A 23,031-nucleotide genomic window follows, 5' to 3' on the forward strand; every position below is an offset into this window, starting at 1 on the left:
AAAACAATAACATGGGATGAAAATGTGAAACTATCCATAAAAAGAGTGCTCAGCTTACTACGTAAGCCGCGAGCATTTTGATAGGCTACAAAGAGGGATGTTAGTTTTTTGACTGCAAGGAATTGCAGTGGGAAGAGGGGAATGGAGCAGAGGAGGAAGGACCACTGGCCTCACTACTAGGAAGAGTTATGGGGGGCCTGATCCATCCATAATGATCCATACAGATCCCAATTTGGTGTCCTGATAGATATGGTCATTCCCTACGGAATCTTTTGTCTTCAAAATTGTAGATTTGGGAGCTTTTCGCCCTTTTGCGGGGGCGGGGCTCATGTTTGAAATACACTTGTAACAGTGTGAGCATACAGAAGTCTGGATGCAAAATTTGGTGGCTCTAGCTTTTATGGTCTCTGGGATCCAGGCGCTCAACAAGATGGACGGACAGACAGACATGGCTATATCGACTCGGCTATTGATGATGATCAAGAATATATATACTTTGTGGGGTCGGAAACGTTTCCTTCTCTGCGTTACATACATCAGTTATTCCGCATACATTATACAATATAACCTATTTACTCTTCGAGTACCGGGTATAATAAGTTGAACTTTGTCTAACATTATTCATTTATTCATTATTAGTCGGCACTTTGTGCATTGGATCAGAAATGGGCTCTATTAAGGCAATTATTGGCGGAGAAGAGTTTTAAAGAGTTGATTGAATTTGCAGTTCAGATAAAAAAGGGGGACGAAGCCTATGCAAACACACTGCGAAAGGCTCTGGATGGTTTGGGAGAAGTGGATGTCGAATTGAAATCGCTCAGACTGAGAGTCAGTGGTCAGAGTTGCACGATAAGATTGAGGCCACCGGTCGAAAGGCTGTGCTGTCGGGCTTTGGCGGAAAGTCGGCAGTTGCTCTGATCAACACAACGGGCAGTGTGGTAAACCGAACGCCTGTCCAAGGCGTTGTACGGTTTACTGCCATCAATGCAAAGACGCCCTGCATTTTGGTGGATGTCGTAGTGGTTGGCCTGGATCCGGGATTGCACGTCTTCCACATAAACGAAAGTGGCGATGTTTCCCTAGGGTGCGCCTCTGTTGGCGACCATTATAATCAGCGTCTGTCCCGTCAAGGCAGCTCAGAAGCATCGCCTTCAGAACGGCACGCTGGCGACTTGGCGCTGATGAGAGTAGACGGGCGAAGATCAGGTTCGTGGATTCTGTGCTGAAGATGGCGAAGATAATTGGAAGGGCCGTTGTTGTAACAGGCAGTGCTGACGATCTGGAACTTGGTGCAAACGACCAAAGTCTGATTGACGGCAACTCGGGCGAAAGGTATATACATAATGATGGTACACAGAGTATATTTTGATTATATGTGTATATTTCGCTTCAGAATCGCCTGCGGGATAATTGCTCGCTCGGCGGGAATAATGAAGAACTTTAGATGTGATGGAGTTTCGCTTTGGGATGAACGCAACAGACCTCTGGCTGGAAAGGAGCGCTCCCAAAAGCTGTAAGTGTTTCACATTCACCTCTGACTCTGAGAGAGAGACTCGGAATTGCAGTCAAGTGCTTCGCCTATTTCTCAAGTCGCCAGGACCGGGATACATGGCAGAAAGAAAATGCTTAGAAATTTGTTCTCGGGTACTCCGATGGCAATTTAGAGACACAGTGGTTATGGTGAGAGCAAGAGAAAGTGAAAGAGCGGCAGAGTAATTGAAGTACCTTTGCACGTGCCCGACAGCCTTTGGTTCTAAAGATCTCAGCGGTGGGGTAGCGAAAGGTTACCCGAAAGGCAACCCGTTGAATGCTGATTTCTTTAAAGACGAGCACACTTCACTCTTCCTATTTTATTTAATCTCTTAGTTTAGGATTTTTAACAAATAAATGCTTCTCAACGATCTGATAAGTGTTTAAAGAGAAAATATACATTGTACTTTGGCTAAGTTACACTTCAACTTATTTACAGACTAAAAATACAGACGCAAAGGAAATCGCAAAAAAAGTGGCACCAAACTACGAGTATTGTTTTAAACATATAGGGGGCTCGCCATTGCCCTTGAAGTTTGAGCTTTACAAAAAGCACGGACATGGAACAAGGCTTATATAAATAACATAAAAATAATACAAATGAGGGGGGGAATCGCAGATAGATCGCAGATAGTTCCTATCAAACTTCAAGGCTAAGATAACTAAGACCAAATTAGTTAAAGCGAGGCGAATTGCCGGATCTGTTTTCGGAGGTGAGCCGCGGACTGAAGTAAACATCCGAGTCCATTGAGTTGTCCAAATAGTTCAAATGGCGAATAGATGGCGAGTCTAAAACAATATCAAAAGCATTCACATATTATGGCATCGATCATTATTTGAAATATAATGAATCCACAACTTACTGTCATATGCGTTTGGACCAACAGTGGGACTGTTTTTGGATTTCTGCATCTGGAAAACTGTAAGAAAAATGGGGTTAAAAAAATAGGAAGCCAAATCAAAATTCCCTCGGAATTCGGGTTTCCCTGACACATTTATAATAGGGAGCAGCTTCGATACCCGCACTCGTGCCGACCTAAGCAAGACCCAAGCATGCAATTAGTCCGTGTAGCCTGTTAGTCACTTGTGTAAGGGAGGAATTTTTGCATGGGGAATTTTTGCCAGCACTGCACTATAGGTAAAAAGCCCGTTTTATGGCATTAACCAAACCAAATGGCCATATCTATCAGATCACGAAATTGGGATCCGATCGGATCATTATTATAGCCAGAATGAAGAAATTAATTTTCAATGGCTAAACCCACCCTGGTCAGCAGCCTTTGTTTTTCCTTTCACATTCTCTCATTCACACTCTGCTTCTGCTTCACTCGGCCCCTGCCTCTGCCGTCCCTCTGCCCATGCCTCTACCGACTTTTAACCAAGACTCGGTTTTTAACGCCCAGTATTAGAAAAAGAGTTACGCAAAGTTGCGTACAAGAAATTTTCATAGATCCACTTTCGAAAAATTTGCTGTGAAACCTATCGGTCCAAGAATGTACCAATTTTATTACTGTTTTAAATATCTCATAAATTGGAAAATATTAACTGATCCAATTTGTTTGATGCATTTTATTTAGTAGGNTATGCATTTTATTTAGTAGGCTTTTTACTACGTGTTCTGTAATGTGAACGATATCTAGTGGTTGGCGATGTCTTCTACATCTAGATGTAGTCCTGAGTGCCGGGTATAAAAGTTGTGACGCGTAAGAAGCGTCTCACATGTCCCTTCTCGTTTTAATTGTAATAGTTTCATCTTTAGTTACTCAGTTTTGTCAATTCTTTTTAAACTATAACATTTTATTGCGTTTACTTCACGATTGTTGTTGGAATACGAAATACCTCGACGTGTTATTTCCATATTTTTACTTGTGTAAAGACTTTGTAATCGTGCTTCAATTACAGCTGCAAGTTGCTCAATTTTTCCCGCACTTTTTCACAAGTCAAAGCATTTTAAAGTCAGCCGACTTTGAAAGCATATTACGCGCTTTGAAAAAGCTTGTGAAAAAATGGGGAGACATTAAGAAACTTTCAGCTTTAATTGTAGCTCGTTTTCAAAGTTTAAATAAAAAAATAAAAAAAATGTGGAAATAATAAGTCGCGGTAATTCAACTTTTTTGATAGTTGTGTGTAGTTTTTTAATTGTTCAATGTTTTGTTCGTGTACTTGGTACTAACAATTGCATGTTACTAACCATTTATTATAGAATCACGTGGTGTTAATGCTTTTTGCGCGTTTGCCCCTTTTCGGAAAATTTTAGATTTTGCAGATGCTAATGAGTTTACTCATGCAGCACTGCTAGAGGTCTGGAGCAACTGTAGAACTACTGTAGAAAATTGTGACAAAAACTGTCTAACTAAAGATGAAGGTATTATAATTTAAACGAAAATTATCCAATTTATTGCTTAGGCAAACAAGTACTGAGCGAAATGCAATCGCACGTTGGAGCGATTCCAATCAAATTACTTGTAACCAAACAATCAGTCAATTAAATATATTTTTTTTATACCCGGTACTCGAAGAGTAAATAGGGTATATTGTATTTGGGCACAAAGTTAATGAATGTAACACACAGAAGGAAACGTTTCCGACCACATAAAGTATATATATTCTTGATCAGCATCAATAGCCGAGTCGATTGAGCCATGTCTGTCTGTCCGTCCGTCCGTCTTGTTGAGCGCCTGGATCTCAGACACCATAAAAGCTAGAGCCACCAAATTTTGCATCCAAACTTCTGTATGCTCACGCTGTTATAAGTGTATTTAAAAAATGAGCCACGCCCCTTTTCGCCCCGTAAAAGGGCGAAAACATCCCTAACCTACAATTTTGAAGATCAAAAAACTAAAAACGCCATTCTGTAGGGAATGACCATATCTATCAGATCACCAAATTGGGCCGATTGGATCATTATTATAGCCACAATGAAGAAATTAATTTGCAGTGGCTAAACCCACCTTGTCCCGCAGCTTTTGTTGTTCTTTTCACATTCTCTCATTCACACTCTGCTTCTGCTTCAATCGGCCCCTGACTCTGCCGCCCCTCTGCCTTTGCCACTGCTGACTTTTAACCCACCCCGTCACGCAGCTTATATTTGTTTTTTTTTTGTGTGCGGGCGCTGCCTCTGCCTCTGCAGCGAGTCTGCGGTGTGTGTGTCTAGGGCATAAAGCAACTATATAAGGAGGCCTCGTCGGTGGCAGAGTTACTCGCTGCTTTTCCCAATTCTCAGTGCTCGTTTGCTTGTCGATGCGAAAGGTTGGTTGCGGACAATTTNCCAAATTGGGATCCGATCGGATCATTATTATAGCCAGAATGAAGAAATTAATTTTCAATGGCTAAACCCACCCTGGCCAGCAGCCTTTGTTTTTCCTTTCACATTCTCTCATTCACACTCTGCTTCTGCTTCACTCGGCCCCTGCCTCTGCCGTCCCTCTGCCCATGCCTCTACCGACTTTTAACCAAGACTCGGTTTTTAACGCCCAGTATTAGAAAAAGAGTTACGCAAAGTTGCGTACAAGAAATTTTCATAGATCCACTTTCGAAAAATTTGCTGTGAAACCTATCGGTCCAAGAATGTACCAATTTTATTACTGTTTTAAATATCTCATAAATTGGAAAATATTAACTGATCCAATTTGTTTGATGCATTTTATTAAGTAGGCTTTTTACTACGTGTTCTGTAATGTGAACGATATCTAGTGGTTGGCGATGTCTTCTACATCTAGATGTAGTCCTGAGTGCCGGGTATAAAAGTTGTGACGCGTAAGAAGCGTCTCACATGTCCCTTCTCGTTTTAATTGTAATAGTTTCATCTTTAGTTACTCAGTTTTGTCAATTCTTTTTAAACTATAACATTTTATTGCGTTTACTTCACGATTGTTGTTGGTCCAGACCTCCAGCAGCGATGCATGAGTGAACTCATAAGCATCTGCAAAATTTGAAATTTTTCGTAAAGGGACAAAAACGAGCAAAAAGCATTAATAACATGTAACTTGAACCTCTGTGCAGTGGTGTTCTGTGCAAAAGAAATGTTCCACAGAAAACACGTGCAATTGTTAGTACCAAGCTAAAAAGACACACGAACAAAATATTGGACAATTAAATAACTACACAAAACTATACAAAAACATGTATTAACAATTAATTTAAATACCTCGACGTGTTATTTCCATATTTTTACTTGTGTAAAGACTTTGTAATCGTGCTTCAATTACAGCTGCAAGTTGCTCAATTTTTCCCGCACTTTTTCACAAGTCAAAGCATTTTAAAGTCAGCCGACTTTGAAAGCATATTACGCGCTTTGAAAAAGCTTGTGAAAAAATGGGGAGACATTAAGAAACTTTCAGCTTTAATTGTAGCTCGTTTTCAAAGTTTAAATAAAAAAATAAAAAAAATGTGGAAATAATAAGTCGCGGTAATTCAACTTTTTTGATAGTTGTGTGTAGTTTTTTAATTGTTCAATGTTTTGTTCGTGTACTTGGTACTAACAATTGCATGTTACTAACCATTTATTATAGAATCACGTGGTGTTAATGCTTTTTGCGCGTTTGCCCCTTTTCGGAAAATTTTAGATTTTGCAGATGCTAATGAGTTTACTCATGCAGCACTGCTAGAGGTCTGGAGCAACTGTAGAACTACTGTAGAAAATTGTGACAAAAACTGTCTAACTAAAGATGAAGGTATTATAATTTAAACGAAAATTATCCAATTTATTGCTTAGGCAAACAAGTACTGAGCGAAATGCAATCGCACGTTGGAGCGATTCCAATCAAATTACTTGTAACCAAACAATCAGTCAATTAAATATATTTTTTTTATACCCGGTACTCGAAGAGTAAATAGGGTATATTGTATTTGGGCACAAAGTGAATGAATGTAACACACAGAAGGAAACGTTTCCGACCACATAAAGTATATACATTCTTGGTCAGCATCAATAGCCGAGTCGATTGAGCCATGTCTGTCTGTCCGTCCGTCCGTCTTGTTGAGCGCCTGGATCTCAGACACCATAAAAGCTAGAGCCACCAAATTTTGCATCCAAACTTCTGTATGCTCACGCTGTTATAAGTGTATTTAAAAAATGAGCCACGCCCCTTTTCGCCCCGTAAAAGGGCGAAAACATCCCTAACCTACAATTTTGAAGATCAAAAAACTAAAAACGCCATTCTGTAGGGAATGACCATATCTATCAGATCACCAAATTGGGCCGATTGGATCATTATTATAGCCACAATGAAGAAATTAATTTGCAGTGGCTAAACCCACCTTGTCCCGCAGCTTTTGTTGTTCTTTTCACATTCTCTCATTCACACTCTGCTTCTGCTTCACTCTGCCCCTGACTCTGCCGCCCCTCTGCCTTTGCCACTGCTGACTTTTAACCCACCCCGTCACGCAGCTTATATTTGTTTTTTTTGTGTGCGGGCGCTGCCTCTGCCTCTGCAGCGAGTCTGCAGTGTGTGTGTCTAGGGCATAAAGCAACTATATAAGGAGGCCTCGTCGGTGGCAGAGTTACTCGCTGCTTTTCCCAATTCTCAGTGCTCGTTTGCTTGTCGATGCGAAAGGTTGGTTGCGGACAATTTTTTTTTTTCAATTTTTCAAAATGTTTATATTTTCAAAACACAGACTACTATTATGTAGCAAACTATTAAAAATTAAATTATGAAACAATTATTATGTTTTTATCACATTGCCGTGAAATGATTAATCAGCACACTCCATTGTCGTTGCCCTCACTCTTACAGCGAGAGCCCTTTCACTCGCACTTTTCACTCGTACGTTTCCATAATTTTTTCCGACGAGACCTCCTTATATGGTTGCTTTATGGTCTAGGGAAGGGCGGCGAGCGAAAGGAGCGTGTTGGTGTGAGAAGTGTAGTAGATGTAGATGAAAGATGAAGAAAATATGTAAAATTTGACAAAACACCGCTAAGGTGCAAATGTAGTACTGAGTGCCGGGTATAAAAGTTGAGACGCGTAAGAAGCGTCGCACACGTCCCTTCTCGTTAAGTTCTAAAATCTTTCAAAAGATCTTTTATCATAATTAATCTTTTGAATACATTTTTATACCCGGTACTCGAAGAGTAAATAGGGTACATTGTATTTGTGGGAATAACGGTTGTATGTAACGCACAGAAGGAAACGTTTCCGTTTCAATTGCCGAGAGCCAAAAGCCATGTCTGTCTGTCCGTCTTGTTTGTCGGCTAGTTCTCAGAGACTATAAGAGCTAGAGCCACCAAATTTTGCATCCAGACTTCTGTATGCTCACACTGAAACCACCGTATTTCAAAAATTAGCCCCGCCCCCTTCCGTAGGGAATGGCCATATCGATCAGATCATCAAATTGGGATCCGATTGGATTATTATTTTAGCCAGAATGAAGAAATTAATTTGAAGTGGCTAAACCCACCCGCAGCTTTTAATTGTTTTTTTGCACATTCTCTCATTCACACTCTGCTTCGCGCAGTGTGCGGCCTCTGCCTCTGCCGTGGCTAAACCCATCCATCCCACAGCTTATAAGTATTTGTTTTTTTCGCGTTCCTCTGCCTCTGCCGGGACTCTGCAGTGTGTGGCTCTAGAAAAGGGGGGCGAGCTAAAGGAGCGTGAGAAGTGTTGTAGATGTACATGACAGATGATGAAAAAATGTCAAATTTGACAAAAAACCGCTAAGGTATAGATGTAGTACTGAGTACCGGGTATAAAAGTTTTGACGCGTAACTCTTATTTAGTTTTTTGTTGTCTTGTGTTATGTTTTGTTGTGATTCTCAATTTTTTTTGGGTGTAAAGTGTTTTCGAAGCGATAACACAAAACTAACAGTAACCGCACACTGCAAGCCCCGCGGTGCTGGGATGGGGCAAACAAGCCAGAAGTACGTTGAAAAATGGCAAAAGAGCGAGTCCTAAAAGTGAAATTTTGCCAGAACTTTCAACCCCAGACTCAGCTCGATTACCGTACTGAATGCTGCTGCTGCTACGCGTGTAAAAATGCAAAAAAGTGGTTAAGGTTTACCCAAGCGATGTCCCAAAAGCAGGACACAGGTTGCGTCAGAACTGAAAAGGTCTGCGTCAAAGGATAGTGCTCAAGGATACCACGCTCTATCTGGCCCTCAGCTCCAACTCAACATCTTCTTCCTTTTCCGTTTCCTCCAGCCAGGGGCTGATTAAAAATTCATGGAATTTGCGATAAACGTAAACAACCGCAACAACAGCAGCAGCAGCAAAAGCAATAGCAACAGAAACAGACACAGGAACTTCAGACTGCAAGTTCAGTCTCAGTATTTCCAATGATTTATGATGTTTCGGCTATAACAAAGCCAAGCCAGTCCGGGCCGCATTTAGTTTTGTGCATAATTTACTTGGTCAGTAGAATTAACAATATTTTCTAGTTATACTCACCACATATCGAGATGACTCCAATCGCAGTGGTGGTGAGTAGGAAGCCAATATTCTTTACCAGACGATAAAAGAGAGGTCCGCCATGGGGACTGTCCGCGCACTTCTGGGCCAGCATTGTGCTGCCCGCAATGGGTACCTGTAATGACAAATAAGCAAACGGAATTATAAGCAGACATAATGCTAATCCTTGACCCCACAGTGCAATTTCACTACAATCGACTACGACCCGGTACTCGAAAAGTAAATAGGGTATATTGTATTTGCGCACAAAGTGAATGTACATATGTAACGCACAGAAGGAAACGTTTCCGACCCCATAAAGTATATATATTCTTGATCAGCATCAACAGCCGAGTCGATTAAGCCATGTCTGTCTGTACGTCCGTATGTCCGTCCGTCTTGTTGAGCGCCTGGATCTCAGATACCATAAAAGCTCACACTGTTACAAGTGTAACACTGCCAAAGGAGCGTGTTGGCGTGACAAATGAAGCAAAATTGTTAAATTTTACAAAAACCGCTTAGGTGCAGACAGACGTCATTCCGCTTATTTATTCGATTCTTCCCCGAAAAGACCCCCACCAACGGAGGGGAAAACAAGTTTCCGCAACAACAAATTGATACGCGGCTGGCTATCAACGTGTTTGCACTCTAATGGCATCAGGTAGCAAGAAAATTTACCAAATTGAAAACACGCAGCAGAGGAGAAGACCCACGGACCCTTTATATATGTTGATACCTGTGCTACAGATTTATTTTTCTTGAAGCTATGACGACATTTCTCTTCTAGGCCTCTCCTGTCCCCGTCTCTGTCGCTCTCACTTTTACATCTATTCGCGAAAAGAATATCCCCAAAATACCCACGGATCAGGCAAACATACCCACGAGTAGTCTAAAAAAGTCTACATAAATTGTTATCGTGTTGCCTGGTATCTTTGGCAGGAACTTCCATGTATTCGTTAACTCTTTCTCGCAGTCTAATGTTTTTCCATAAAAGATTCTGATTCAACGGCGCTGGAGTCAGGTCTGGAGTCATAAAATATCGTACCTCAATGATATGCTCCGTTTCGGGGGATTCGATTAGTACGTAAAAGTGTTCATCCATCGGAAAGTCATCGAAGAATCGCAAACGATATTTGCTAATGCCATGGCCGTGCTCAAGGAAATCCACAGAAAAGTATTTGCTGTTCGATGGTTTGACCTGTCCATGTATTAAATTCATTCATTTTATTAATTTAAATTTATATTATCGATTAAAAATTAGTGTGAGCGGATTTATATATTATGGTTCTCTATTCAACATGATTCCTTTCCCCATTTTCCACGCTAAAAGCGTCCAAGGAAATTCAATAAGCACTCATCGGCATTCAACGCAAAGAAGAGTGGGCGGGACGACCTCTGATAAAAACTCTGGGAGAGGGATTTGCATTGAGTTGAAATGAATTTTGATATCTGAATGTGCTGCAAAATCATTTAATAAAAAATAAAACCTCACACTTTTGTATGCATTTGCTTGAAACTTCAAATATATATTGCATGTTGAACACGGATTCGGTTTCAGGTTTCATTTTTCCAACACTCTGAACTCTCTCAATGAAAGGCTGCTGGCAAACAGCACTACAATTCGAGCCTTGAATAAATATTTAAATCAAATTGCATTTGCAAAAAATTAAGCTCATCAATAAGTACCTGTACTTCTTGCAGCATTTTGTGGCATCAAATCAAGAGAGAATGTAAATTACAATTCATAAACACATACAACATAAAAACATTTGTTAAATTTTTATATTTTTTTCTTTCTTTAATTTTGTCTTAAAGTCAACAAAATAACAATTTAAACGAGAAGGGACCCGGCACTCAGTACTACATCTGCACCTTAGCGGTGTTTTGTCAAATTTTACATTTTTTCTTCATCTGTCATCTACATCTACTACACTTCTCACACCAACACGCTCGCCGCCCTTCCCTAGACCCACTAACTGCTGACTCGCGGCAACGGAGCGTGTTGGTGTGAGAAGTGTTTTAGATGTAGATGACAGATGAAGAAAAAATGTAAAATGTGACAAAACACCGCTAAGGTGTTTTAGTAGATGTAGTACTGAGTGCCGGGTATAAAAGTTGTGACGCGTAAGAAGCGTCTCACACGTCCCTTCTCGTATAACTCTTTTAATGTGGTAGAGTGTCTTCCGTACATGTGCACTTTGATGGAAAGTATGCACCAAATGTATTCAATTGGGTTAAAATCAGGAACAACGGCTAGTCACTTCAAAATTTGAACTTTTCTCTCTTCAAAAAATGTTTTTGTGTACATAAACACATGCATCGCGGCATTATCCTGTTGAAATGTCTAGGAATCTCCATAATGCGTTCCCCAAATATTAAGAAGATCTTCGTCCAATGGTTGAACATATGTTTCCGAGCTTATTTTCTGAGTAACAAAACATATTGCACACTTTCCAGCAATACCAAATACAGACCACGACCACACTACTTATAAGGAACCCTCCTTGGAAATTGGGAGACATTTTCACATGTTTTAGAGCCTGTATATCCCTGATACCCATCTGAACCATTTTCTCATCACTGAAGATGATATTTGACCACTCCAAGTCTCTTAATTTATGATTTTTGAAAATTCAATATGGGCAACATTATGTCGAGGAAGTAGCTGACATTTGACAAGATCTTTTTTATACCCGGTACTCGAAGAGTAAATAGGGTATATTGTATTTGTTTGGCATAACGGTTGTATGTAACGCACAGAAGGAAACGTTTCCGACCCCATAAAGTATATATATTCTTGATCAACATCAATAGACGAGTCGATTGAGCCATGTCTGTCTGTCCGTCTGTCCGTCCGTCCGTCTGTCCGTCTTGTTTGTCGGCTAGTTCTCTGAGACTATAAGAGCTAGATCCACCAAATTTTGGTTCCGGACTGCTGTGTGCTCACACTGAAACCAGTGTATTTCAAAAATGAGCCACGCCCCTTTCCGCCCAAGCAAAAGGGCGAAAACCTCCCAAATCTACAGTTTTGAAGATAAAAGAAAACGAAAAACGCCATTCCGTAGGAAATGGCCATATCTATCAGAACACCAAATTGGGATCCGATCGGATCATTATTTTAGCCACAATGGATAAATTAATTTCCAGTGGCTAAACCCACCCTGTCCCGCAGCTTTGTTGTTCTTTATACATTCTCTCATTCACACTCTGCTTCTGCTTCACTCGGCCTCTACCTCTGCCTTCCCCCTGCCTATGCCTCTTCCAACTTTTAACCCACCCCGTCCCGCGTCCCGCAGCTTTTTTTTTTTTTTCTTTTTTGTGTGCGGACGGTGCCTCTGCCTCTGCCTCGAGTCTGCAGTGTGTGGGTCTAGGGAAGGGGATCGAGCTAACGGAGCGTGTTGGTGTGAGAAGTGTAGTAGATGTAGATGACAGATGAAGAAAAAATGTAAAAATTGACAAATAACCGCTAAGGTGCAGATGTAGTCCTGAGTGCCGGGTATAAAAGTTGTGACGCGTAAGAAGTCTCACACGTCCCTTCTCGTTTCTTATGAAATGTTCTGATCTGCTTTCAAAGTTTGTTGTTGCACAATACTTTAATACGGAGAGAGCCAGTTCGTGACAAATTGGCGGTGCTCTAAGGTTTTATTTAATTGCTAGGATTTTTTACGGCGCTTGTCACGCGCAAGGGTTTTTCGCGTGATCTCAGGATCTTTTACCAATTTTCGGATCGTAAAATAGCTTTTGTTATCTTTTTTAGCAAATTGCTGTAGTGAAATCCCCTTTTCGCGTTAAGTTAAAACTTTTTAACGCTCTTCATTAGAAATATAGCGGCTTAGAGACTTTCTATCGAAAATAAACTATTTTTAAATAAAAAACAGCTCACAACAACAATAAACTCAGTTGATTAAAGCTACAATGAAAAAAGTTTCAATCCATTTGGAGCCCTGATGCACTTTTAAGATGCCATCGACTACTAATGTAAGGTCAATTATTTCGCTCTGCATTACGAGGGGCGCGAGCTTTTTTATACCCGGTACTCGAAGAGTAAATAGGGTATATTGTATTTGTGCACAAAGTATGTAACACACAGAAGGAAACGTTTCCGACCCCATAAAGTATATATATTCTTCATCAGCATCAATAGCCGAGTCGATGTAGCCATGTCTGTCTGTCCGTCCGTCTGTCCGACCGTCCGTCTGTCCGTCCGTCCGTCTTGTTGAGCGCCTGGATCTCAGAGACCATAAAAGCTAGAGCCACCAAATTTTGAATCCAGACTTCTGTATGCTCACACTGTTACAAGTGTATTTCAAAAATGAGCCACGTTCCCTTCCGCCCCCGAAAAAGTGCGAAATCTACAAAGCGTTTTTCAGGAAGCTACACAGACAGACATGGCTCAATCGACTCGGCTAATGATGCTGATTAAGATATAATAGTAAGTACTTGAAAAAATATCGACATTGTTAATAAACGGAAGTGTCGGCATACCGACAGCCAGAGCAACTGCGCAACACGGCGCAAAAGTTCCTTATTAGTATATCGATAATACACGAAAGGGAATATTGAATAATTCATTTCAAAAATGATGCACAGCAATGTATTTTGTATTAAGTCCATGGACGCATCGGAGTGCGTGAGTGAGTGCATGCCGGGCGTGGGCCGTGCGGTCACACACAGTCGTCTTATTGATAATGTGAATTTTAATAAAATGTGCCGAGAGCACTGACATTGACAGCCACATAATTTGTCTTCTGCGGTCTGTCTTCTGTGTGGGTGTGCCGAAGCTGATGACACTGCATGTCCGGTGCATCAAATTTAAAAATAATTAATTAATAATAATCAAGACCAAACCACCAGCAATCAACGCTGTGGTGGCGGAGGACAGAAAAGTGTCACTTTTTAATTCATGGAACAGTATTCGGCTGTATGTGCCTTCGCTCCGTTAAATTCGAAAAACACGCTCACTGGCGACGGCTGGAAACAACAGTGGAGTACATTGTAAAGGAATTTCCTGTATTTTATTACGGCACAGAGTGTGAGTGCGAGACTCTTTTGATCCTCTCATAATTGTACTTATTATTGTCTCGCAAATGAGAGCAAAGTGCGTCCTCTCTGAGGACGAAGCATGCAGGGCATTGCTTCCTTTCGACCCACTCACCTGCAGCTTGTGTAGTGCCTTGTCCAGCCCACTAATGTGCAGCTCCTGGGGCTTTAAATCGGTCACCTGCACCGATTCGGGCATCACTTTAATGCCCGGCACCAATTTCAGTGACATGGTATCCAAAGCGCCGTTGGGCATCGCCGCCTGTGCACAGCAGAAGTGAGGGTTTGCTGTGTTGCCAAAGACAATAGGAACGAACACTTACCTGCAGCTCTAAAAGGACATCGTTGGTCTTGACGACGGCAAGTAGCTCGACAAAGCTAGAGAGCAGCTCTAACCGACAGCTGTACTGCCCACTAAAACCATCAAACATGGGCTGTGCCTTGTAGAGCTTAAGTAGCAGCCGACCGATTGCGTTTTTGGCCACCAAGCGACAGGTGAACAAATCCACACGCACATTGTCGATCTGAACGGCGCACTTTGTAACGTTGTGAGCGATCTGGGAGTGAGAGAGCGTTAGCAGGAGTTACTCTGAGGAGAGTATGGTATTCCTACCAGGTTTCTGCGTTTCTCGGAGTGCATGTGGTTGCGCAGCACCAACTGTCCTCGATACTCTGAGCCGCTGAATGTGTCCGTCGATTTGGCAAACACAATCTGCAAGGCAAGATAAAAGCTGAGATAGTTGCATATTTGGAGCAGGCACTGGCTTACCGCATCCGACTCGCGCACCTCCAGATCATACTTGATAAAGCCCCCTTGGTTGGCCTCATCGCCGCTGGTAATAACAATCTTTTCACCCAGCTTGTGGCGATGGTTCAGCACGCGGGCAATACCTAAACAATACGGAAATTATGGCAAAAATTAATGCTTTCTTCTATCAAGTATGCTCCAATGGGGAGTGCTCGTTGCCCGTTGCACATTACAACGAGGCATAAATAATATTTAGTACTAGAACCAACGAGAAGTTACTCAGTAACGGTACTCAGTACAACATCTGTACCTTAGCGGTTTTTATCATAGCCCCCTCCCCTAGAGCCGCACACTGCAGAGGCACGGAAGAGGCAGTGGCACGGCAGAGGCAGAGGCCGCACACTGCAGAAGCAGAGTGTGATTGAGAGAATGGTCGAAAAACAAAAAAAGCTGTGGGACGGGGTGGGTTTAGCCACTGCAAATTAATTTCTTTATTCTAGCTATAATAATGATTCAATCTGATCCAAATTCGGTGATCTGATAGATATGGTCCTTCCCTACGGAACGGCATTTTTAGTTTTCTCGTATCTTCAAAATTGTTAATACCGCAGATTTTTTTGGCTCATTTCTGGATGCAAAATTTGGTGGCTCTATGGCAGACGTGGCTCTATCGACTCGGCTATTGACGCTGATCAATATATAAACTTTATGGGGTCGGAAACGTTTCCTTCTCTGCGTAACATAAATCCACTTTGTGCACAAATACAACATACCCTATTTACTCTTCGAGTACCGGGTATAACAACAGCCTGAACACAGATGGCTAATTGTTTGGGGATTTAGTTAGTTCGACTTTGAATATGATTACGATTAAGATTATTATTATGGGGATAATAATAATCGTAATAGTAATCATATTCAAAGTCAGAAAAGAGACACTCCAAACTGGGGGAAAAGGGGAGTACAAACTACTCACCTGTGTGCTTGTTAATCGTCACAATTTGCTCATTGGAGCTGCTCCAAATCGATGACAACGTTAGCGGTGAATCGAAGCAAATGATGTCGCCCACAGAGAAAATAGTCTGTGGATTCGATGGTTGGATGGTTGGTTTGAGGTTGGTCAAAAGTAGCGGTCGACAATTTGTGGGTTTTTGCATGCAGTTGGGGAGAGACAAGAAATCGGATTAAATCATGAGAAACGTTAAGCATTACAAAATGGGGGTTCTGCCCTGTTTTCTGCTCACATCCTGTGGCTACATCTGCTCCACAATTACCTGCACAGCCAACTCACCTTGGTGGGGTAGATGGTCTTCGACTCAACCACGGACAGCTTTATATAGTCCTCAGCATGCTTAACGCCCGTTGTGTCCTTTAAACTGATGGATATCATGTTGTTTGTCTCCCGTTGCAGCTGCACCTGTGTGTAAAGTGGGGAGAGTCGATTGTGTATTCAAAATGAATAATGTGTTGCACTTAAGACTGCCATGACTCTCTGACTCGAGATCTGATTTTTTACAGTGCATTAAAACGCAGAGAAAAAGAAATTGACAAGCAAAAAGTTTTGTGTTTTGTTTGGCATAAAACTTGCAGAAATAAATTAACAGCTTCTGCTGGACACTGAAATGGACACTCACCGCAATGTTCAGATTATTGTCGATCTGAACATCGACCACATCCTTGGTGGCCAGATCAAAGCGCAGCCCATTGGCGTCCTCGATGTTGTGCGAGAACTCGTTTCCCTTATTGTCGTGCAGCGACACTTTGAACAGAAAGTTCATGCCACGCGGGATTTTATGCTCGAGCTTCTTGAATTTCATGTGGGGCAACAGCGACACCAGGATGTACTGCACGTTCTTCACCTCAATGCCCATGGGCAGATTTTGGTCCACGGTTTTGGCCTGAACACAACAAAAGAAATGCAATTTTAGAAATTTAGGAAATTTTGAAATAAGCCGATTTTGGTTTTTGGCACACCAAAACACACACACATGAGTGGCACGGGCACACAAGCAGCACACACACACACACACTTACAATTATTAGATCCCTGCCGAGAGTGTCCTTTGTGTGGACAATGCCATCTGGCGTCACGCTAACAATGCCGCAGCTCTGCTCATCCAGCTTATAGACCGCATCGCACATGTTGGACTTCAGCTGTAGCGTGCTGCGGGGCGCCGCCAGAATCGAGTCCATTTTGATGGGCTTGGGTCCGAGCAGCTCCAGTGTTTTGAAAACTGCGATCACATTTTCAATTTGCGGTGCCATTGTCAGATAGAGTTCGACTTAGAGAAATGTGAGGCAGTGAGAGGTTCAGCCGAGTGGACACTTACCAATTAGCTCCACGCTGGTGGCGGGCAGCTTTGTGCCATCTGCCAGACTCACAGACGCTATTATTGTGACCTTGCCGGGATTCAATGCCCGCACACGAACCGATATTAGGTCGCCACTCTGGTACTCAATTCCTGTGGAAGAAACGACATTAAAGTGCTAGAATGTGGGACCAACAAAGAGAGTCTATTGAGCAGACGTATGTTACGTATCTGTTCCTGCACTGGAGCTCAACCATGCAGGCTCATCGGAGAACATTTCGAAGTTCGTTCTACGTGCACTGGGTGGACATTGGGCTGAGATCTTTTGGTCGCAATGCCGTATCGGGGCACGGTAAATGTAAATGTAAACGTAAACGTATTGAGTCTTATTTAGAAACACAACCCACCCACTGCGGTAAACACATTGAAGATCTCCACAATATCCGGCTGACTGACTGTCCAGGTGATCCGCAAGTCCTCCAGCGTACCCAGCACCATGGGCGAGAAGTCCGGCTGGCCCCATAGGGTGGCGGGCATGACGGCGCCACTGCGAATGCGGACGAGCGGTGTGCGTATTTGCACAGCCTTCAAGGCAGCAACACGGACCTCGATGGTGTCCTGAGATACGACGTCATCCTTGCCAGTGACGGGGTTCTTAAGCAGGCACTTTCCAGTGATTTGGGTAGCTCCTAGTCGATGGGCCGTGACAATGGCGGAGATCATGGCTAAGTGAAAAATACGTGAGAAGATTGGGTTAATTCGTGTCCGTAAAGGAACCGTCGGTTGGTACCTACTCGCGACTTGTTCTTTTTCCACAGTGTAGATCACGTTGGTATTGGGCTTGGGACCGCCCTGGTAGTAGATCTGAATGCTGCTGCCCACCACGAGTGTGGAGTCGCGCGGGTAAAGGCGGATTGGGGCAAAGACCTGGACAAGAATCGAAGCGCTGGACACCTGCTGCGACCCCTTGCCGGCCTGGAAGACTATCTTGGTTTCCCCGATAGTGTTGCCAGTGATGCTGTACCGTATCTGGCCAGGCTCGAGATGGCGCTGCTCGTCCAGACGCACGCTCAATATAGTCGGATCAAAGACCGCCTCGGAAAGGTCGTAGACAGCCAGCTTGTTGGGATCCACGTCCAGTAAATTGTCGTTGGTGTCAAAGAGTTTCACAATCGCTTCGATGGAGTTCGTGCGCTCCACCCGATCCATGCTGACCACACTGATGGAGCCGATGCACACCACGGAGATGGACAGGACACTGTTCTCGTTCAGCAGGCAGCGGTCGGTCAACTCGAGACGTGTATTTCCCTGACGAAGCGGCGTCACCAATAACATGCCGGCCTTTTCGTCGTGCACCACATTCACGATACCGGACTCGGAGAGCTCCATTTCGAAGAAGCCGCTTCCCTGGGCAATGGGGATGCGTTCTCTGTGATTGGGGGCCAGATAGACGCTGATGTGATTCTTCTTCAGCAGCTTACTGTTCACCGTGTGGAACCTGATCTCGTTCTCAATCAATGGCGTCGTAATACTACCCGTTTTTAGCTGCGAGAAGTCAGTAAGCTGTTAGTTAGGAACTCCAAGTGTTTATTTCCACTTACGTCCTTAACCTCAAAAGTAGGGCGTTCCGCGTAAATGTCCTGTTGGGCCAGCATTTTGTCATTGTAACGGACCACCGTGCCCTTGATGCGGAAGTTGGGCGACACTTCACTCAGCGTGAGGACAAGCACATCGGTGGAAGTGACATTGACGCCGTGGACGAGATCCACTTTGGACATCTGGTGGTAGGTAATGTTGTCCACATGGTATCGCTCGTCGCCTGCGGCAAACTCCCAGTCCAGCCACAACGAGCTGACGTTCATGAGCCTGCGATTCTTGGCGTCCTGCACCTCGATTTCGATCTCAAAGTTGTTCCCCTGACTCTTGAGATACAGCAGCTTAGAGCGGTGCTCCAGGGGACACGACTGGCGCAACACCTGTCTGGAGTATAGCTTCAGGAAGCGCGGCATCACGCAGTGCACCTTGGTTGTTACTTCAGACTTAAAGGCGACGAATTTGGACGTGGCAAGGCTGTTGTACACGCGGTATTGGAACACCGTCTCGCCCAGCTCGCGGCACAGGATACTGAACGCGGTAATGGGGTCCTCGGCATTCAACTCAATCTCAGACACCTTCACGACCTTTTCATTAAAGTTTGTGGCCTTGGTGAGCTCCGCCTCCAGTGTAAAGATGCGGCGCGGCCCATGCACATAGATTACGTTTCGCGACGCGCCAATGGGTAAAACCAGCTCATTCTCCAAGGGATTCAGGACGCTCAGCGCCTCGAACACATGCAAATCGACCTTGTCCTGGAGCACTTTGTCCTGATAGATGTACGAGACGCGCAGCGAGGTGCTGCCCACGGCAGTGGCCCGCAGTCTCACCACATGGCACGCATCAGTAGCCAACTTCTCAACTTCCCAGTTGTTCTCTAGCTGAAGGATGGGTTGGCTGAAGTCCAGCTGGAAGTGCAAGTTATCGCAGTTTGTGTACGGCATTTCGGAGTCGTTCGCGTGCGCGTACACAGCCACATGCAAGAGAACGTAGTCCTTAAGGGCTGTCTCGAAGTTGTACTGCTTGATCTCGAGCCGTTGCGGGGAGAGGAAGTAGATCTGAGCCAATTGGGCGACATTCTGGTTCTTGGCCAGGGCCACCTTGACGGTGGTGTGGGCAGTCAGCAGATTTCCATCATCATACTGCCCCTGCGAGTCAGTGGAGAGACTCACGTCCCGGATTTCGGTGGTGGCCAAACCATGGGCATCGACTTGCAGCACTTGCGGATTGCCGGATTGCCACATATAGCTGTAGTCCCCACCAGCCGCATAGAACTGTAGCTTAAGCGGCTTTATGGTGTTCGTGTCGTAGGGCAGAATCACCTTACTGGGTCTGAGCTGCAGCTTCTCAAAGATCTGCAGCTCTGCCTCCACCGCAAGCTGCAATGGATTTAATCTCAGAAGATAACTGGAATGATCAATGTCATTTACTTACCTTGTTGTATATGCCGGAGATTGTGCTAACGCCCTTCTGCAGAGCTTCACCGTACAGACAGCTGCCGTTTTTCGTTTTGTTGAGAATGCCGAAAAGAGATTTGTCCAGATTGGAGTGGATGCCAAACCGGTTACCCAGCGTCACCTTTTGGCCATCTGGAGCGTATAGGTCGAAGACCACTTCGTGCTTTTCGCCCTCCACCGTCACCCAGTTGTTGTATGGCAGGAGGCTGATGCCCAGCTTATGGGGCTCTGCCACGGTCAAAAGAGTGCTGGGCCCCTTGGTGTTTTTATCCGTCTCTGGCATGTTTCTATCACGCAGCAGGATCTGAGTGCGCCCTAGTGTCTCTCCGGTTGCGGTGCTACCTCTCAAACTGGCCACCTCGGTATCCTCCACCTCGAGGAAGTATTGCTTACTTTCCGTAATGTCGTGCAGCTTGTCCTTCTTCAGCTGAAGAATGCGGAAGCTAATCGAGTCTTTCTTCAGGATCGTCGCCTCGGAAGGCACGATAATAATATTGGCCAGCACACTGATGTATACTTCCAGGGGCTTCACATTGCTGTAATCGGCATAGGGCAAGGTGATGGTTATCTTCGAAGTGCCCGTATTGATTCCCTCCAGCAGAATCATGTAGCCCTTGATACCGACGGCTTCGAATTTCTCGAGAGCGGGGGGCACCGAATGGAGCGGGCTTCGCGAGAAGGTTAGGAATCGCATAGCGGGTGGCTTTTTGCTATCGGGATCCGAAATGTCCCAGTTGAACTCGATTCCCTCGAGGGTGGAGAACTCGTTGCCCTGAGAGTCGAAGGCGAGCAGCTCTAAGATCGCCGGCGACTCCTCCAGGTAAAGCTGGCGTGTGGCAGTCCTTACGTTCAGGCAGGCAATGATGTCCACTATCACGACGCAGCGCAGCACAGAACCGGTGTGCACTTCTTCCGCAAACACAATGGCCGTGTTACGACGTCGCTCGCGAGTCCGCACTGTGACCACCGCCTCGTAGGCGCATTCGCTGAAGCCATGATACACAGGCATCACGGATATATGGTCTTGGCGGGAAGTCGTCCTGCGAGATATTTTTAGTAGGTTAGTAAATATACGCTGTACTCGAAGAGTAAATAGGGTATATTTTACTTGTGCACAAAGTCGAAGTATGTAACGCACAGAAGGAAACGTTTCCGACCCCGTAAAGTGTATATATTCTTGATCAGCATCAATAGCCGAGTCGATTGATCCATGTCTGTCTGTTCGTGCGTCCGTCCGTCTGTTCGTTCTGATGAGCGCCTAGTACTCAGAGACCATAAAAGCTAGAGCCACCAAATGTTGGCTCCATACTGCTCACAATGAAACCAGTGTATTTCAAAAATTAGCCCCGCCCCCTTCCGCCCACGCAAAAGGTAGGCAAACCTCCCAAAGCTTAAATTTTGAAGCTAAAAGTTAACTAAACGCGATGGATGTGGCTCTAGGGGTGGAGGCGTGCGATAACAGCGTGCTGGCGTGAGAAGTTATGAAGATGTAGATGTGAGGTGTAGAAAAAATGTAAAATGTCAAATGTAAAATTCGAAAAAATAAAAGAATATGGTACAGGTACACTGACTGAGTGCCGGGTATAAAAGTTGTGACGCGTAAGATGCGTCTTACACGTCCCTTCTGGTTTGAGGTTAAAGTACCGGTCCGGTCGGTCAAGCCGGTCGGGCCGGGCAGCCAAGGCTAGAAAGCAATTGTAGGTTAAAAAGTCAACTCACCATTTGTAGCACATTTTTTGGTCCACCTGCAAGGTAAAGTTGATGGATTTTCCTTCGAATACAGGCAGGAGCACGCGTGCGTGGTTTAATTTGGCAGCGTCGATCAATTTATGTGCCGCGCAAATTAACAAAAGGAAATACACGACGCTGGCTGCCATTTCGAGTTGCTAGTCGCGTTATTTCACAACAACAATGTGGTAAAGCTGCTTGGCTGCCTTGCCCACTTGATGCGATGCCAACTAATTAGCGAAAATAACGGAGTTTTAAGAAAATAAAAGCGCTGTGCAATGCTAGGGATGTTATGTTGAAATATTTGTATTTATCGATATATTTTGTTTATTTTACGGGATTCTGGATCGAACTGCTTTTAAATTGTTATGCCGCCCTGGTCCATCGTTCCTTCGGAAGTCAGTGGTGTTTTCGAACCTAAATCCATTGGTCGGAAGGGGGCGGGTCTCATTTTTGAAATAATCTTGTAACAGTGTGAGCATACAGAAGTCTGGAGCCAAAATTTGGTGGCTCTAGCTCTTATAGTCTCTGAGAACTAGCCGACAAACAAAACGGACAGACAGACATGGATCAATCGACTCGGCTATTGATGCTGATCAAGAATATATATACCTTATGGGGTCTCTGCGTTACACACATCCACCGGGTGCCGGGTATAAAAACATCAAAAGGAATAATCGTTCCATCGCCGTTCAGCAAGTCAACGCACCAAAACATACATTACGTGCAGTGTCCGTGTCAATCAAGACAAAACCGGTGTGAAGCGTTAAAAAAAAACAAGCAATACATGTGCTTCATCACGAAGTAATTATATAAGGTTAAAGTTACCCCTTACAAGAAAGGGAGTTTAAGTTATTTTTTTAAATTTGATTTTTCAATAAGCTACTATTTGAAAGTAGTCGTTATTTTGGCTTTTCAGTAGGTTTTTCAGCTTAGGCTCTTCATTCTGAAAAAAATGTATATTGTATTGGCAAAAATCGAAAAGTTATTTTCAGCGCGCATATGCTTAATATGGGGGGGTAATAGGGTTAATAAAATCGAAAAAATTCGTCCGCACACAACCTTTTGCATGAACAAGCGAGCACGCACTGAGCAACTATAGGCCGAGCAAACCCGAACGCCGACCCGACGGCACCTCCTTATATAATTACTTCATGCTCCTAACTAGCTAGTAATATCAAATAGAACATCAATATCAAGGAAAATAATTAAGATTTACGGTATATTTACAGTATATTTTG

At 43.8% G+C, this 23,031-nt stretch overlaps 1 protein-coding gene and 1 pseudogene across 2 annotated transcripts; one reads left to right on the plus strand and one right to left on the minus strand.

Annotated features, from left to right (window-relative positions):
* The first annotated feature begins 639 nt into the window (after positions 1-639).
* On the plus strand, positions 640-1,543 carry LOC117591227 (annotated as a pseudogene).
* A 274-nt stretch (positions 1,544-1,817) lies between these two features.
* Positions 1,818-22,051, minus strand: LOC117591216 (nuclear pore membrane glycoprotein 210-like). 2 transcript variants are annotated; one of them, XM_034284361.1, is made up of 18 exons: positions 21,782-22,051; positions 20,040-21,102; positions 18,614-19,984; positions 17,807-18,557; positions 17,420-17,737; positions 17,034-17,165; positions 16,738-16,937; positions 16,338-16,601; positions 15,995-16,120; positions 15,680-15,785; positions 14,725-14,846; positions 14,569-14,667; positions 14,279-14,512; positions 14,071-14,217; positions 9,961-10,113; positions 8,916-9,051; positions 2,394-2,450; positions 1,818-2,319 (listed from the first exon to the last, which is right to left on the minus strand). In XM_034284361.1, exons 1-18 carry the CDS (start codon positions 21,937-21,939, stop codon positions 2,204-2,206), a joined length of 5,553 nt encoding a protein of 1,850 aa, XP_034140252.1. In that variant the 5' UTR covers positions 21,940-22,051; the 3' UTR covers positions 1,818-2,203. The 2 variants fall into 2 exon arrangements, with proteins under 2 accessions (XP_034140252.1, XP_034140253.1); XM_034284362.1 differs by having other exon boundaries at positions 15,995-16,114; positions 16,332-16,601.
* Between the last annotated feature and the right edge of the window lie 980 nt (positions 22,052-23,031).

Source organism: Drosophila guanche, unplaced genomic scaffold (genome assembly GCF_900245975.1).
Source record: "Drosophila guanche unplaced genomic scaffold, DGUA_6, whole genome shotgun sequence".
In the NCBI taxonomy this organism is placed as follows: Eukaryota; Metazoa; Arthropoda; class Insecta; order Diptera; family Drosophilidae; genus Drosophila; species Drosophila guanche.